Raw genomic sequence first — 17,093 nt, 5'->3', positions numbered from 1 at the left:
GTGGATGTCAGGTGAAGGGAGCCATGGGGTTCAAAATGAAGAGCTGCATAGATATTCAGGTGTGGTAGTAGGAGAAAATGAACTTATGAAAAACAGAAGTTTTTTCTCTCTGTTTGCATTTTGACTACCAGGGCGTACATTCTGTCCTCGGTTCCTTCCTATTAACAAATGCATTCTGTAACAGGTTTTGGTCTTTTGTTTCCTTATATCTGCTACTTTTAAATTTGTATCATCTGTGCATGTCCTCTTTGAGGTCTTAATTTAATTAAATCCATGACCTTATTAAATTAATTAAAGTGATTTTAATGTATATGTTTGAAAGTTCATCTAAGTCTGTGCCATGTTTGTGCCTGGTGCCCAAGGAGGCCAGAAGAGGGCATCGGATCCCTTGAAAATGGAATTATAGACAGTTGATAGCTGCCACACAGATGCTGAGAACTGAACCTGGGTTCTCTGCGGTAGGAGCAAGTGTCCTTAACTGTCGAGCTGTCACTGCAGCCCCTTAAATTATTTTACATGGTGAAACAACTGGACTTTCCCCCTGGCTCTGCTATTGTCTCCTGGTAAAGATAAAAGATCAAAAAATTGCATCGATTTTTCAAAGGTCTGTCCCTCTCCCTACCCATTTCCTTTTTCCTACGTGTCATATCTTGGGTTTTGGTTGAATGACTGTCAGTCATGCTGCGGTGGCCCTAGACACATTCCCTACTTGTGCTGATGTGAGGAATATCACTATTTGACTGTGTGCCATGCTGTGTAACCGTCGGTTTTCCCCTACCACACCCCCAGCTGAGGTCTTTATTGTGTGGTCCATTGTGTTTATTGTTGCTATAACGGTGATGGACAGCCAGAGAAGTGATAGAATGTGGTCTCCATTGAAGTCCCTGTGCCGTGCTTTCTCTCTCCAGAGACTACATTAAATGTGGCTTGTCACAGTTCATGCAGGTTGGTTCATGGCAGCAGAGCAACCCTGCCTTCAATTCACATCTTCAGTTCTAGAGGTTTAACATTGACCAGGCAGCTTCATTATCACACGTCTTTCTCACACGGATTCCCAGTTCCATTTCCACTGTTCCTCAGGACAGATAAAGGAGTCATGTACTTTATTTCTCTCCAGATTTGTGGTTGTGACAGAATTCTCTGCCATTTGCTAGTCTGGTTTTTGAAAAAGTGGGCAAGAACTTTTGGTAGTTTGTTCCTTACCTTGAGCTTTCAGTGTGCAAGTGGTAATGAGTGTTTCTTTCTTTGGCTGTTGATAGTGCAATGTGTTTTGGTGGGTTTTAGTTATAGTTTTGGCAAAGGAGGCCATTGTTCTGTTTATTGTTGTGAGCAGGCCATCCACTGGTTTAGTGTTTATCAGTTATGTCCTGATGGCTTTGCTAATTCAGTGACTACAAACAACCTCCTCAATGATAATGATTTTTGTTTTTTGGGTTTTTTTTTTTTTTTGTAACTTGAGTCAAAGTTACTTCTTATTAATTCTATAGACAAACCCCAAATTATGGTAAGGAGATAGATAGATAGATAGATAGATAGATAGATAGATAGATAGAGACTTCAGGAGTGACATGGGCTCACCTGATAGCCTGGTGACATAAGTGGGTATCCAAACTCTCCCTTCTGTGGCTACTAGATTTTTTGGTTTTTTTTTTTTTTTTATTTCTGCATCATTGTGCACTGGACGGAATTGTTAGACAGCTGTCCTGAGAAGTCACTGTGCCTGAACCATGACTCACTAGTCCGAGATGCCAAAGTTAATGTGACTTTGCAACACACCCAGTCCCCGAGGAGACTTACCACTTCGGGAATGAGCAGTGGACTTTCCAGTGCATATGTGATTGCCCTACTTGGCAGTGCGGCTCTGAGTCAGCCTTAGCCATGGCACAGAGCTGTGTGAGAGCCCGGGGCACTTGGGAATGAGGAGAGTAGGTTTTGCTCGAATCTTTAGGGTGCTCCACATCACTGATGTGTATTGGGTATACCCCCAGCCTCTCACAAGGGAAGTGGACTGCTTCTGAGGGCTTTCCTGCCTCTTCTTCACTTTGACCTTAGGCTATTTTATAAAAATGGTCTCCTGGCCTGTGGACAGGATAACATCATGCAGAAACATCACCCAAGGCTTTACATACGGAAAGGAAGTCAGTCCTCTTAATGCCTCCTTTCCACCCACAGGGAGGAGGAAAAGCATTTTCTCTGCGTCCAGGGACATTGTCAATTTGGAGTCTTCTTGCACCCTTAGTCTCCCTAGACTCGGTGACTCTTGAGCTCCATTTTTCCCTCGTCCTTTGGGAGAAAGAAGGTAGCAACATTGTTCTGAGGGCGTTTACAAGTAATTCCATGTTCTTGGTTTAGGAAACAGACTAGAATATGCTGTGGAAGGTAACGTCCATTTGTGTTCCTTTGGGCCCTGTATTAATTTTTAAGGTTTTTAAAAAAGAATTGAGTGCTGACAGTCCTTTACCCCAGGGGATGGTAATATTACCTCAGTTCCCACACACTTTTTCCAAATAAAAGTCTCCTGTAATTATCTTCTCTTCTTCTGCCTCCTCCTCTTTTTCCTCTTTCCTGAAGTTTGGCGACAACTAGTTAATTTTGAAGCTGCCAGAGCGATTATTTCAGTGTTGCACGGCACCTTTGGGAGGCGAATGGAATCTCATCGTTTTTTCCCATCTGCTGACAAAATCCTCCTAATTTCAGAGGGCAATGATGTCACCCTTTAACAAGCAAAATATTTCTTACTAAACAGATGGGTCTCCTTGCCTGACTTCTTCGTAACACAGCAGGGCGCGGGGCACAATGTGCACACGGTTTATGTAGCTGTGTCCTTTAAGTTGAACAGGATTGCTCTAAACTCAGGGAGACTAATTTTTTTTTATCACAAAGATTACCTTGATGACAGTGACTTAAAAGTCCCTGCCATTACTGAACATGGCTCAGTCCTCGAGTGTTGGGAAAACCTCTCGTGTACCCAGGCAGAGGCAGGATGCTGCCCTAAGGTACGGAGGGATCCTGAGTGTATGGCTTCTTGGACCATGGAGGGAGACCAGTCATGGTGGAGAGATGATGAAATCCAGCTTGGAGAAAGGGAAATCCAGCTGTGGTTGATTGGTGTCACATGCTGTTTATAAAGTGACATCAGCTGAACTCTGTGTTCAGCTACATAGGCGAGCATCCGAGGGCAGAGAAGGAAGTGCCATCTCAACACTAACCTCTAGGTCATGTGGGAACATGGATGTGCCCCTCCCAACCCAGAAGAAGTGTTAACCACCCACTAAAGCATATCTCAGTTTTCCTAGCTGAGGAAGCACCTTACCACGTGCAGATCTCCTCTGTCTCTCAGGGATGACGTCGGCACTCCTAGACTATATTAATCATGTTTTGGAACTTCCTGTGAGCTTCTCCGCCCTGCGCTTTCTCTCTTGTAACGTTTGTAAATTTAGGGGCTGTTCCTTAGTCATGTTGGCACTTCTTGCCCTTCTGAATGGCTTCAGTCAGTTCATTCATTCATTCATTCATTCATTCATTCATTCATGCCAGTGAAGAAATACCTAAGTAGTATTAAGACAGATTTGATTTTTATTTATCCAAGTGGAAAACAAATAATGCTTGAGACTCGCAGTAGTGAGGAATATGGTTAAGACAACACTTTCTTCAGAGCAAGTTGTAATATGTGTCAAAAGTCTTGCAGATGTACATAATTTTTTAAAACCTATCCATTCTAAAATCTAATCATCAGTTCAAAGATAAAGACCATGTTAAACATGTTACTACATTTGCCACAGTATGTATCCGAGTTGGTGTATGCTGCAGACATCCAAATGTCTGATGACAGGAACTTTGTTGAAGTAAATACCAACATGCTTTATGATAGAATGCCATTGAATCGCACTATTTTTGTGTATTCTCTTGGTAGAGTGTTTGTTGACATGGGAAAATTTTCTGTGCATGCTTCTTCTAAGAAGTAAATTTTGAATCAGTTTGAGCAGCATACATGGGGAGAGCCAGGGTTTCTGTAAGGGAGATTTGATAGGCAGAGGAAGCAGGCCATGATGGGTTGGTGTGTGTGTTGGGAGGGGAGTCAGAAAGCTCTGCCCTCTTCACCATGTCTTCATCAATGCAAGCTGGAAAAGTGTTCTATCCATCCCTGGCCTCCCGCTCTGTCAGGTAGCAGGCTTCATACACAAGGAGTCGTCTGTCTTTCCAGGAAAGAAGTTAGCACACATGCCTAAGGTGACCCGCCCTTCCCAGTGATGGAAGGGGATCTGAATCCATGCCTGCTGAGTGTCAGAGTCCTGGCTCCTAAACTCACTCCACCTTCCCGGCATCTTAGTATCCTGTGCCACCTAAACCTCATTGTCACTGTACTTTATGGCTGTGTGTCACACTAGCATTGTGGCTCTTCCTTGGACTCCTTGGACTTGCTGTGCCCATAGCACTTAAAAGAGCCATTTGTCAGTTAGTAACAAATAGAAGAGGAAGAGGTAACAAACACGAGGGGGGGAGGAGGAGGAGGAGGAGGAGGAGGAGGAGGAGGAGGAGGAGGAAGAAGAAGAAGAAGAAGAAGAAGAAGAAGAAGAAGAAGAAGAAGAAGAAGAAGAAGAAGAAGAAGAAGAAGAAGAAGAAAGCACTTTAAGATAAATGTCTTCAAACCTAAGTTGCATTTATAGGGTGTAAGATCACACACTTTGAAATGAAAATCAGCTTGTTCTGATGCTAGAGTCAGAACCCTTTCTCAAGTAGAAAGCACACAGGGGCAGGCCCATAGGGTCCCACTTCATGCCCAGTCCTTTCTACTTGAGAAAAAGGCCATGGCTGAACTGTATGGAATGAGGGAGTGGTGTTTGCTAAATGCCAGAGTTGATAGTACTTCAGTCAAAAAGCACCTGCCGCAGCTTGTGTTGTGTGTGGCCCTGATATGCCAGTGATGAGCGGTAAAGCCGAGAGTGTGTGGGGATTGCTTTGTGATGTAGGGAGCTGAACAATACAAGGACGCTATGGTGAATCCCTGTGGGAGGATGATGAGGAAGTTTCATAAAGGTAGAAGAGGCCTTCTTGGGCTGAAGATGGGGTAGAGGGGCACGAGGTTGATTCATTTCTGACTAAAGAAAGAGGTCTCTGGCGGGGCAGCAAAGAGAATCAGGTGAGGTACCCAGCAAAGTGGGAAGCTGGTCTATAGTCCGATGCACTAACCGGAGACCCTGGGCAAAACGCGGCCTTCCACTTGTGAGCTTTGGGCCTCAAATCTGTTTATTTTTCACTTAAGTAAGCCCTGGACCTCCTCCAAAAAGACCCTCTGCCATTTTAAGGGGGCAGTAGTTGGCACTCATTGGGGAGCTCCAGGCTTCCAGGTATCTTGTTGGGGTTGTGTGTAAAGACCCTGTAAAGAGATGGACAAGGCGCCACACGGTGGAAGAGAGAGCTAGGCATGAACAGGGCAAGCTGCACAGTAGGGATGGATGACTTAACTGAGAGAAGTTAGCCGCACGCCATGGAGGCTTTTTTCATACGAGTTTTCAGTTCTGTCTTGTTTAGCCAATGTTCTGTTTAAATAACAGCCTGGGCCTGGTGCTCCCCAGAGAACCCCCAAGAGAATGAAGTGATCATCTTGTGTCATGGGCCTCGGGCTCCCTGTGCTGGAATGCACGGGAACTCAGCTGCCCTGAAATGACTGCTGGAACAATTTGGAAAGATGGTTTTAGAAGTTTTGGGGAAGGGGAAATAACCTACATTTACTCTGGCAGTTAAAACGGGAGTGGGGGGGGTGGAGGAGGGGAGAGAGAGAGAGAGAGAGAGAGAGAGAGAGAGAGAGAGAGAGAGAGAGAGAGAGAGAGAGAGAGAACTCAGGGAGAAAACCACAATCATAAACCTTACAATAGTAGTTTCAAAAATAGCCCTGGAAAGGTGACTACTTTGAATCGAGACCACTCCCTTCAGGGAACGTTTGGAGCTGCATCTGCAAAAGCAGTCTGTTTTAGAGTTCAGTCACTCAGAAGGGTTCGTCCTCTGTCCTGGATTCGCTCAGATTCTCGCGTTCTTTCTTTCTTTCTCTGGAATTCCATAGACAGTAATTAAGGAACTGGAGGCCAGCAGGAGGTCAGGGAGCCTTCCTCAGTGAAAACAGGGATTGTTGGCCGTGCACAACACTCCCTTTTTTCCTTGTGGTGAATAGGAGATTTGCTTAGAGCTGATGACTTATGCCTTTCTTACAAGTTATCCAGTTAGCAAGCAACTGGGGAATCGGGCAGCAGGCAGAGAGAGGCTAATTGAATCCAGTCAGTGTCCTGGTGCTCTTCTTCGGATGTTGGGCTGTGACTGGGAGAGCCTGCCCGATCATGTAACTGCAGAGAACATGTTCGCAGTAGTGCCTGGTCCGACTTGGAGATTGCAGGACTGACTGACGAAGGATCAAGAGTGAGATTTGCTCCGAGTCGGGAGGGGGACAGGGTACCTACCGCACCTTTGCAAAGCTGCCCCTTACGCCTGCTAAATGCCGAAGCCGGTAAGTTGACGAATGCTTTGTGTGTGTGTGTGTGTGTGTGTGTGTGTGAGTGAGAGAGAGAGAGAGAGAGAGAGAGAGAGAGAGAGAGAGAGAGAGAGAGAGAGAGAGAGAAAGGAAAACTTTTCTGTTGCTTTCTACCCGCTCCCGCCTAGGATGCAGCTTCCTTGGCTCCCTAAGTTTCTCTAGATCTGTCCATCTCCCCTAGCTGCTTCCTTGCCTTCCCGCCCAGCGGGATCACCAAGTTACCATGCATAACTCTTGGAGAATACTAAATATTATTTTGAGAATATGAAAGAATGAGCAAGCCCGGGCTGAATCCACTCTGCTGCCAGTTGGGCTCACTCCGTGTGAAGGGCTTAAATCCAAACGGCGTTCGGCATCGCTTTCAATAAGCCTATCATTAATTGGCCTCCTTCTCCTTTTAGAATTATTGCAGTGACAGCTTGACTCTAGGAAGTTGAAGTGTATACGACTTCTTATGGGCTGGGCGCAAACAAAACTCTTGTGTGACTTCCTCAAGCAAATGTATTTGCAGTTGAAAAAATGCTTCTCAGAAATGCCTCTATATTGAATGATGTTGTGTAGCTCTGGGGGAGATACAGAGACTTAGTCTGGTTTTCCTGGTCGTTGACTGTGACTGCGTGTCTCGGATTTGGAGGGTTGTTAACTGTGACAGCATGTCTCAGATTTGGAGCCGGGAGGCAAGTCGTAACCCTGTGCTCAGGATGGTCGCATATGCTTCTGCCTAAGGATCTGGTTACTCATTGCAAGCATAGGTTGACGTTTATTCCAGCACATCCATTGCTACCGTGCCACTAAATTTTTGGAAACCATGCATTCTGTGCATCACAGATGTAAGAACTGTTCGCTATAAGGTGCGGTGAAGTATCTGCTTCAGGCAGCAAATGACAGGCTTAGGATGAGCATTTGTAGAGGGCGCCAGCACACGGATCTTCTTAGTTACAGATGTGATTAATTTTGCTCCCCTTTCCCAATCATCTTGCGTGCAGTTGTGTTATCAAAAGTTCTCCACGCTGGCTCCCTGGCTTTTCCCATTAGAGCATCACAGATGTGTCAAAAGATGCACTTGTTCCAAGAGAAGCTGGAGAGAAAGGAGGCTCCACCCTCTTGTCCATGCCAAATGGCCCCATAGACTCCTCACTCAGTGCCTGGCTGGTGAAGGGTGTGCTATCTCTTTAAAGCAGCTACTTTTGTGCCTTGGCTTGGTCAATTTGTTATGGTTTAAAACTGTGGAGCCAGCTGTCTGCAATCTGATGTAATGTTGCTATGGAAACCAGAAATGAAACACTTAAGCATTCACCACAGAATTACTACATATAGCATTAGCCAAAGTAATTAAAAGTTGAGCCATATGGGCTTTCTGGTGGAAAAAGTCTACAGCGGAAAGATTAGGAATGGAATGTTTCTGTTTACAACACTGCAAAGGCTCTTTGCGCATCTTTTGGTGGAGTCGTGGTTTGTCCCTCTGCACGGTTTGGGATGGCGTGGATAAAGCTGATGGACGTCGCCCTCTTGTCTGTCAGGTGATCAAACTGAAGGTTGCTTTCATGAACTCTAATAACTCAGAGGTGCAGGGGTACAGCGATGGGAAAAGGTTTGAGTATTTATGAACATATGCTTTTAGGTTTTTGTTTATATACAAATCATTTATATGCAAAGTAGAAATCCTTTCTCTTCTACAAACCTCCTTTAGGTAGGAAGGTTTTGGGTTTTTTTTGTTTGTTTTGTGGTGTTTTTTGTCCCCAAATACTTACAGTATTTATTTTCTGCCTATCAAGACTGTCTAAAAAATACTTGTGTTTTAAAATTCTATGTACATAATTTTAGTGGTTCTTAATTTAAAAAGTTCTTAAATCCCCTTTTTAATAGTCAATTTTCAAAATAAAAGGCACATTGCATATACATATATGATATACATATATATTAAAAATATGATATGTGGCTTTCAACATTTAGAAAGAAACACGTGGTTATTTGAAAAAGAAATATACAGGGAAGAATTTATTACTCAGTTTAGAAGAAATGCAGTCACTTGTGACTTTATATTAAAACAGCTGTAGAGATTTTTTTAAAGGCTAATATGTCATAAGTTTCTTCCTTGGGACTCAAGAGGAATACAGAAGTTGACTCTTCTCATCAATAAAAATTGTCTTAAAGACTCCCCAGGCTGACTACAGAGGAATCTTTTAATTAAAAAGATAAAATGGACAAGTATACCTTTCTTCAGTGGCTCTCCGTGTCAACCTGCCTAGGGTCCAAAGCATGGCAGGCAGAGGAAGTCCGTGGTTGTCGTGGCTTTCGATTTGTCAGTGGCCGACACCTCCAGAACCTCCACTGACTTAGAAAAGTAGAAATGCCACCAGTTTAATGTTCTCTAGGGCTCATGTTCCTCAGAGAGTAGTGGGACATGTGAGAGAGATTGAGAAGTACCTGGACTGTTCTTCTCCACAGGGAACATAGGCCCAAGGAAGGAAGGTCTGGGAGGAAATGCTGGCTTTCAGTCTCGTGTCCTGATGTGACTATTTTGATTTCTCCCTGGAAAGTTCACGCAAATGTACCTTTTCTATGCACGGATTGCATCTCTGTAGAAGAGTGTTGTGTTATTGATTTCTATATGCCATTCCTTGCCATGCACTCTTAGGCTAGCCCTCTCCAAGACAAACCTCCAGCAGCCACTGCCAACAAACTAGCTAACTACGGGGCGCATTTGCATCACCCAGTCTAGCTTCCCATCTCTTTCATACAAACAATTGGTGCTTATTTCAACCTTGACCTGACTCTAGAGTTTATAATGTCAAGGCTGGATGCCTAGCCTGGTTTTGTCTGTTTGTTGCTGTTTGACTGTCCAGAGGCCTTGTGTAACATAAGGTTAACTTTTCTGCTTGGATTGCTGGCACTTGAACTGAATGGGAGAATGCAGTGTTTTGAAACATTTGCACGAATCCAGTGCACTGTGGGTTACTGAGGTGCTCGTGACCCAGAATGAGGGTAACCAAGTTCTCATGCCTCTGGTTGGCCACTCTGACCATTTCACTTCATGACACGTCAACAATTCAACAAAGTAGGAATGAAATTTAAACCAGATGGTATTATTTTGTATTTGGAGCTAAACTTACTATTTTAACTCTTTTTTTTTTAACCTACATTTTCAACTAAGTGCATTAACCCTAATTGTTTAACATAATTGCCCCCTTTCCTTACTGAGATGGGGGAGAGGTTCCATTTTCCTTCTAGTCTGCCAAGTAAATAGTGGGCAACTTTTTTTTTTTTGAAAAAAAAAAAAGGGTTTGCTTATTTTTATTTTATATACATTGATGTTTTGCTTGCATGAATTTCTGTAGGAGGGGACCAAATCCTGTGGAAGTGGAGTTATAGACAGTTGTGAACTCCATGTGGGTGCTGGGAATTGAACCCCTGTCCTCTGGGAGAGGAGTCAGTGATGCTCTCAACCGCTGAGCCGGCTCTCCAACCCGAGAGTAGGCGACTTTAATTGTGACTCTGCAGGCATTATTTTCCTGGGAATTTTACAGAAGGAGGACATAGATTCAAGCACGCTTCGCAGACAGGAACACTGAGGAGTATTACAGTCTGATGATGATTTGCTGAAGTCTGTACTAATCAATCATCAGTGAATCGACTGGAGTAAAGTACAGAGGCGCCAATGCTGTGTTCTCCAAGGCAAGGAGGTGGCAGAACATGGATCAAGTTTATCCAGGAGAGGGTATCGTTGTACAGAGAGAAATATCCGTACACTCTTAGCATGCACCGTTTCTAAGCAATCCATATGGTCTCCACCCTCTTCTTTTGTGCCCTTCTCTGCCAACACTGATTGACCTATTTTATGGCCTATGAAGTTGCCATTCGGGAGAGCTTTCCTTGGGGAAAGTCCCCTCATTGGTCTTGAATTGGAGATGTGGTTTGTTTTGTGTTGTTGGGGGTGGGGTGTGTAGAGTCGTCTGTCTCCCTGAGAATTGCACCAAGGACACGCAGGGATGCTATTGTCAATTTGGGCAGGACTAGCTGGACCCACTCATTGGTTGCACCGAGTATGGCGAGGCTGGGGTGCTTCCAAGAGGCCCTAGCACCCGGCCGGGTAGTGCAGCATGCCTCACGGCGCTCCGGTGGGAAACTTCACATTTCCAACAGATACAGTGGAGGAAGCTGCATACTGAATGTTGGAATGGACTTGGAAATGAAGCCCTCGTTCCGTTCACAAGGAAAGGATTGTTTTTAGCCTGGACCACTGCTATGGAGAGAGAATTTTTTTCCCCTCTGTAATGTTTGATACTTGAGGGAAAACAGCTGGGCTGGAGCACACTTGAGTCGCTGCAGAATGGAATGGGCTGCTGGGGAATATGGACTGTACTGTATGGCCGTAAAGGTCAGCTTTTTCCCTTGTCTCTGTGGAGGAATGCGGTGCTGTCCTCAGCCTTGCCTCATGAGTCCTCAGAAGGAGCTAGGGGAGGTGGCAGGGATGACTGTGATGTGGCATGCAGTTCTAACAAAAAGGAAAGAAAGTCGTCCCCCCCCCTTTTTCTTTTCTTTTTTTTCCTTCATTGCTTCCCCTTTTCTGCCTCCTGGTTTTGATTTGGGGTGGGGGTGGGGTGCTGGAAAAAGTCAACAAAATTTTGGTTTGGAGAAGTGGTTGATGACCACGTTCAGCAGCAAGTCCCAATGGGCCAGACAGAGGAGAGCCTGGCCCAAACCACAGCAGTGTAACTGGAATTACAGGGCCAGCTCGAGGAGAAAGTCCTGCTGGACTTGGTTTGAAAGACACAGGGAGCGGGATGGACAGATACCCCCATGGTGGTCAATGCCATGAATATGTACTTTATCCCTAGGATTGAGTCTGCGGAATTAGGCCATCTGAGGGTATGCGGGTTTTATAAACCTGTTGGTCAGATTTGTTGATGTTCCAAGTTTGGCGGTGGAGCAGATCCTTGGCCTTGACTGAGAGGCCAGCTGAGCCAGTCATGCCAGCCGGGAGGCCACAGCTCCAGAGCAATTAACTGATTAACCGTTCCTCTGTTTCTTGGCCAGTCAAGAGAACAATCGGATGATGAGTCGGAGGAGTCGGTGAAGTTTAAGAGGTTACACAAGCTGGTAAACTCTACCCGAAGAGTCAGGAAGAAACTGATCAGGGTGGAAGAAATGAAAAAGCCCAGCACTGAAGGTAAGAAAACCAAACCAAACAAAACAGAAAACAAAAACCGGGGGCGGGGGCAGGAAACCCCACCCTAGTTCTTTCAGAAGAAACCACTTGGGGTTGGATGTTCAGTAGAAACAGAATATGAATTCAAGTAGGAAACGAAGCGAGCTCTGGCTGAGGCTGACAGCTGTCTCCGTGCCAGTAGGGCCATGCTCAGCCTTGTGGAATGAAGGATCCTGGTGTCAAGTATTTCGGGCACTTAGTAATTCCAGTGTAACAGAGATGGGAAATGGCTAGGGTCTGACGATAAAACCTGAAGGTGTGGCCCAGCTTTAATTATGAGCTTCGGTTGCCATATATAACCCTGTATGTTGTCAGCATACGCCTTTCTTCCATAGGGGACTGGCATTTGTAATGCAATGATGGGTCTCATGCAAATCGGATACACCGTGCATCCGTCTTGCAAAGCCACCTGACAATCAAGGCTCTTAATATTCCTTCAAAGCCTTTGTTCTTCCAGGAAACAATCTCAAATCTCTTTTCAAAGGGACTTTGAGGACCTTCAATTCGAAGGGGATCTTTAAGAGCTGACTGGGGAGATGAAACATCAACTGGGGATCAGCAGAATGACTAGTAACTTTCGAGTTACAGTTACGATTGTTCAAATTAGGACCTTGTTCATTTTCGCTTTTAGTAGGATGCATAAACAATACAAAAATCTACCCCCAAAAAAGATCAAATAAAAGCTTAATATTCCCAAATATAGCTGCATACAGCAAAGGGTCTATAATCCCAGCAATCCTGAGCCTGAGAGGGGAGCACTATGGGCTACATGGTGGCACCCACCTGTAAGGTTTTCTTGTTTATAAAATGACTTTCCAGGTACTGCACCCTGACGTAGCATCCCCGGAGAGTATCAAACACAGATCTTGTTTGTACCTGTTGTCTGCCCGCTTCTATGTGTGATCCATAGACGTAGATGCGTTAGTCCTCTCCACAGTGCAGAAGCACGTCTAAGCCAGTACGGAACCATCAACTTCTGCGTGGTGGCTTTTAGCAAACGAGGAAGCTTCAAGTGTCTCTTTGTGTTAGCACTTTCAGTAACAGACCAATGGCTGAAGACCAGAACTTGTGCAAATCTGTGTCCTTGCATTCCGTGGTCCTCCACCCTCCTGCCAGAAGCACCTTTCCTGGGTCTTCTGATCTCAGCTGCATTAAGATAAAGGCCGCCATGAAGCAGGCTGCACATTGCGCAGGGGCAGAGCTTTCCTGGGCCTCCACTCCTGCAATAGCAAAGTGGTTTCTTTCGATCCACAGAGGACAGGAGAAGGCTGTATTCAGGGAGCCCAGGTCAGGGCTGGGTTTGGAGGGCTGCCTCTCAGACACAGACAGGAAACCTCGCTCTGCACGGGCCTGCTCACAAAGGCTGACACAGCCTCTTCGGAGGCATTTCCATAGTCGGCTCAAAGCGTCTTAGCAGGCACTGCCTTCCTAGGCTAAGGCTGCACATGTCACAGACATGTGTGTCCCAGATAGTGCCAGACCCAGCTGTGACAGAGATGCGTAAACTGCTGATGGCTGTTCTGAAAACACTCCAGAAGATGTGTGAACCGCTGATGAGTGGCAGGTCCTTAGAACACTGGGTAAAGCCCACCAGGACCCCACGGAGCCCTTCAGGACTGTGTTACTTAGAAGTTTCAGGGATCTGTGCCACTTGGAGGGCATAACATGGCTGTGTTCATTCACAGTGGGGCTACCTCTAGGCAGGCTTCCAGTCTTAGCCAGGAAGCAGGGCACAATCTTTAGAAGTAACAATATTTACTTGGAAAGACGTAAATACTATTGGTCTCTAAAGTTATCAGGGCATCTGAAGGAGGGAGCAGGAAGCAGCCCTCATATTTCAGCACTGCCTGTGGTCTGGCGGAATCCTGTCTGAGCCTGGACCGGGCATCACACCCTCCCTGTAGATCCCGAAACAGCTCTTCAGTGACTCCGGGACTGGACATCGTTTTGATTTCTCCTTCTTCACTTGTCTTTCCATCTTCACCGCTCACTTCCCCACATGGATGTGAAGTCACTCTTAAGTGGGATTTCATAGCCGAATTCTTCTGTAATGAATATCCATCAAATTAGGAGAGGTAGCCATTCTTAGACTCTTCTGGAAAAGGGTGTTATTTTTACCACCCTCCCTCTCTCTCCCTGACACTTAACCACTCATTGACACCTTTGTCCCAGCTGGATTGTATAGCGTTTCCCCTTCAGTTCCCGGGAACTTCGTATTTTTTCCCCTCTCGGCTGTTCAGCTGGTGAAAAGCTGCAAGGCTCCAATGTTTCCTTCTAATTGAGGGATGCAGCCAGTTGGGATCGCTACACCCACAGTTTGACCTACTTCCTCCGTCACATCTGTTCATACAACACATGCAGAAAAGAACTTGGCTCTCCTGCCAGGCCTTTCCACTGGGCTGCTCCAGAGGGCTTGGCTCGCTACCTGGCCCCAGAGAGATCTTCAAGGCCTGGAAGCCTGGGCCTGAGTAGAACACTTAGTGAGCTGACTTAGTGTGCTGCTTGCGTGTCAAAGCCCTTAAATGCCCTTCCTGTTTCCTCCAGGGCTGGGTGGATGGGACTCTCTAGCTGGAATCGCTCAGTTCCTCTGGCTTTTTGTATTTGGCTAGCCAACTGGAGAGCATTTGTCAATCACATCTGCATGTATATAACCCTTTCTGGTGTTTCCCCCACCTAAACTCTCTTGGAGATTTAATCACTTAAACAGCATATGTACCAATAAAAAAAAAAATCGTGGTCTGCCACATGGCATTCATCACACTCCAATGATAAAAGCCACTAGCTCCGACCTAAAGGAGAGCCTTTTGGGATGGGGAGGACTGAGCCTAGCTTCTGGAGAATGCGCTTACAAGTCGGATGATCTTGTAATGCTAACATATATCACAGTAATGACGGGCCTTGGTTTTGTGAATGGCATTTTTAAAAGTAGGTCAAGGAAGATGTTGGCCTAAAAACTTGTTCTGAAGGAGAATAAAAGATATCACAAAATTTCCCTACCTAGTTTAATAGTACTTGGGTTTGAATGCGAAGCCTCATGCATGCTAAAGCTGAACAAAACCTCTCTGCATTTGAGCTATAGCCCCATCCCTCTTTTGTTTTGGTTTGGTTTTGGGAGTCAGGGTCTCATTAACTTAGGCTGGCCTTGAACTCTGTATTTAGCCAGGGATGACCCTGGACTCCTGATCCCCCTGCCTCCGCCTCCCAAGTGCTCAGCTTATAGTCAGGAGTAGTAATACCATCGAGCTTTTATTTTTGAGTCTCGTTAAGTTGATGGGGTTGATCTTGAACTTGCCATCCTCTGTCTTCCCTGAAACTGGGATTACTGGCCTGTGCCGCCAGACCCAGCACCCCACAAATGTTGAATGTTAACCTTCCTTACAACCACACAGTGCAGTCTGATGACCTTCTTTGTTGCATGTGCCTTGACCTATGGGCCGTGTTTGTGAAGAAGATCTTAGTGTAGGCAGGGGGAACATGACCGTTAGCTGTGTGAGCTAACTGTGTTTTCCAGGGATGGACAAAGGTCTGTGGGACACCCATTCACAGGAGACCCTGTGTTCATGCCCTTCCAGGTGGAGAGGAACATGTGTTTGATAATCCGCCCGTCCTGGATGAGAGGTCCGCACTCTACTCTGGAGTTCACAAAAAGCCATGTTTCTATGATGGCTCCTCTGAGAAACCTCCGGAAGATGATTCAGAGTCTCTCACCCCATCTCCCTCGTCTAGCAGCCTGGATACTTGGGGAGCTGGCCGGAAGTTGGTCAAAACATTCAGCAAGGGAGAAAGTCGGAGCCTGATTAAGCCCCCTAAGAAGATGGGGACATTCTTCTCCTATCCAGAAGAAGAGAAGGCCCAGAAAGTATCCCGCTCCCTCACAGAGGGGGAAATGAAGAAAGGTCTTGGGTCCTTGAGTCATGGGGTAAGTACGGATGGTGTTTTCTTCTATGACAACCATCGGCGTAGGCACCACTTTCTGGTGTCCTTGGAGGAGGTGCAGAGTGTCCGTAAGCAAATCCGCTTGAAGAAAACGGATACTAATTACTCCTGTTCCAGAACTTTTCTCTGCCAGCGTCCCTCCAGAAAAGGAGTCAATGGCACCACCTGTGACCTGCTGCCCCGGCAGAAGCCCAAGGGGGGCGGCGGCTGCGGCTTCCCTGGCAGGAGGGGCCGAGGGCGCACCTCGGTCAGCGAGTTCAATATAACCTACGTGGTGGAGCGGAGTCTCTACAGCCACCTGAACCTGACCCAGCTCGTGCGTCCTGCCTCAGACAGGACGCTGAGCAAGGCTGAGAAGCAGGACCTGAGGCGGTGCTTGCTGGAGGAGGATGAGGAGGCAAAGAGGAAGTGGGCTGCCACGGTGGACCGCTGTACTAAAAGGGTTCTCTTGAGAATCCACCAGAAGTCCGTGAGTCGCCAGGATGGTCGTGAGGAAGGCCTTGTCATTTCTGTGATGTGCAGTCAAGCATTATGGCCTCTCTTCTTGCAAAAGCGCCTTCCTTCATCTCTTCGGGGTCCATTCCACCGTCACCTCCGATCTCTAGACCTTCTTTCTTTAGTAGTAATGCCTTTCCTCTAGTTTCCATCTGCCCTCTGGCCAGCTGAAGCTCTTTGATTTTTTTTTTCTTTTTAACTGAAACTAAACCTTGAAGCTAATCTTCCAGGGTTCAGGAGTGGGCTCTGGCTAACTTCTAGGAGTGGCTGTCTTCATGGCCAGCCATCTTGTCATAGGACCTCGAAGCTCATTCGAAGCAGAAGGAGGACACTAAACCCTTAAAGAGCCGTTTCTTTTTCAGTGACTGAAAACAATAAGAAAGAACTGATGGAAAGTCTGCCATCCCCATTGTCAAGTACATTTCTTTGATTAGGAGGGCCAGCCAGAAAGTTCTTGCATCTAAAAGAGAAAAAAAAAAATCAATTAAAGCCCCTTTGTTTTACTGAAACTAATTCAATATTTTTGCCTTTTTTAAGTGGAGTGATTAGCATGTAGTAATGTCCTCAGCGGCCACGCAGATTCTTATGCATCGGAAAGTAAAGTGCTTTCTTATAGGGTGACTTAAAATAAAAGGTTTTCGTTTTTCCGTTTTTATCCTGAAGGGCCAGCGAAGCCTAGCTCAACTTTTCCTTTCAGAGGGTGACTTAGTTCGAACTTGAGAGTACAGATATTCTCCCCCCTGGGATTCCCACCTAACTTGGAGTTTGCACAATGGCCCGTGTAAAAGGGGACAGAGCGAGGCGGAGCTGGCACCGCTGTGCTCTGGCACCTTGCTTAATCCTCCCGGGGCTGCTGGCCCAGAGCCCCTTTGAAAGGTCTGAAAGAACCTCTGGAGGAGAATAGGCTCCACGGTCGTTTTTCCCAGGGTT

General features: G+C 46.1%; 1 protein-coding gene across 6 annotated transcripts in view; it reads left to right on the top strand.

The window, feature by feature from the left end:
• Sash1 (SAM and SH3 domain containing 1) overlaps positions 1 to 17,093 on the top strand; it is a 168,552-nt gene that overhangs the window by 124,913 nt on the left and 26,546 nt on the right. For 3 of the 6 annotated variants that reach the window (XM_057761365.1, XM_057761364.1, XM_057761366.1), the window contains 2 exons: positions 11,561 to 11,693; positions 15,305 to 16,137. In XM_057761365.1, the coding sequence (XP_057617348.1) occupies positions 11,561 to 11,693; positions 15,305 to 16,137 (966 nt within the window). Of the gene's footprint in view, positions 1 to 6,166; positions 6,500 to 11,560; positions 11,694 to 15,304; positions 16,138 to 17,093 lie in introns of those variants that run through there. The other 3 variants (XM_057761369.1, XM_057761368.1, XM_057761367.1) reach the window with 3 other exon arrangements.

Source organism: Chionomys nivalis, chromosome 2 (genome assembly GCF_950005125.1).
Source record: "Chionomys nivalis chromosome 2, mChiNiv1.1, whole genome shotgun sequence".
In the NCBI taxonomy this organism is placed as follows: domain Eukaryota; kingdom Metazoa; phylum Chordata; class Mammalia; order Rodentia; family Cricetidae; genus Chionomys; species Chionomys nivalis.
Note: the sequence above shows the minus strand (reverse complement) of the source record. Positions and strands in the feature narration are given on the sequence as shown.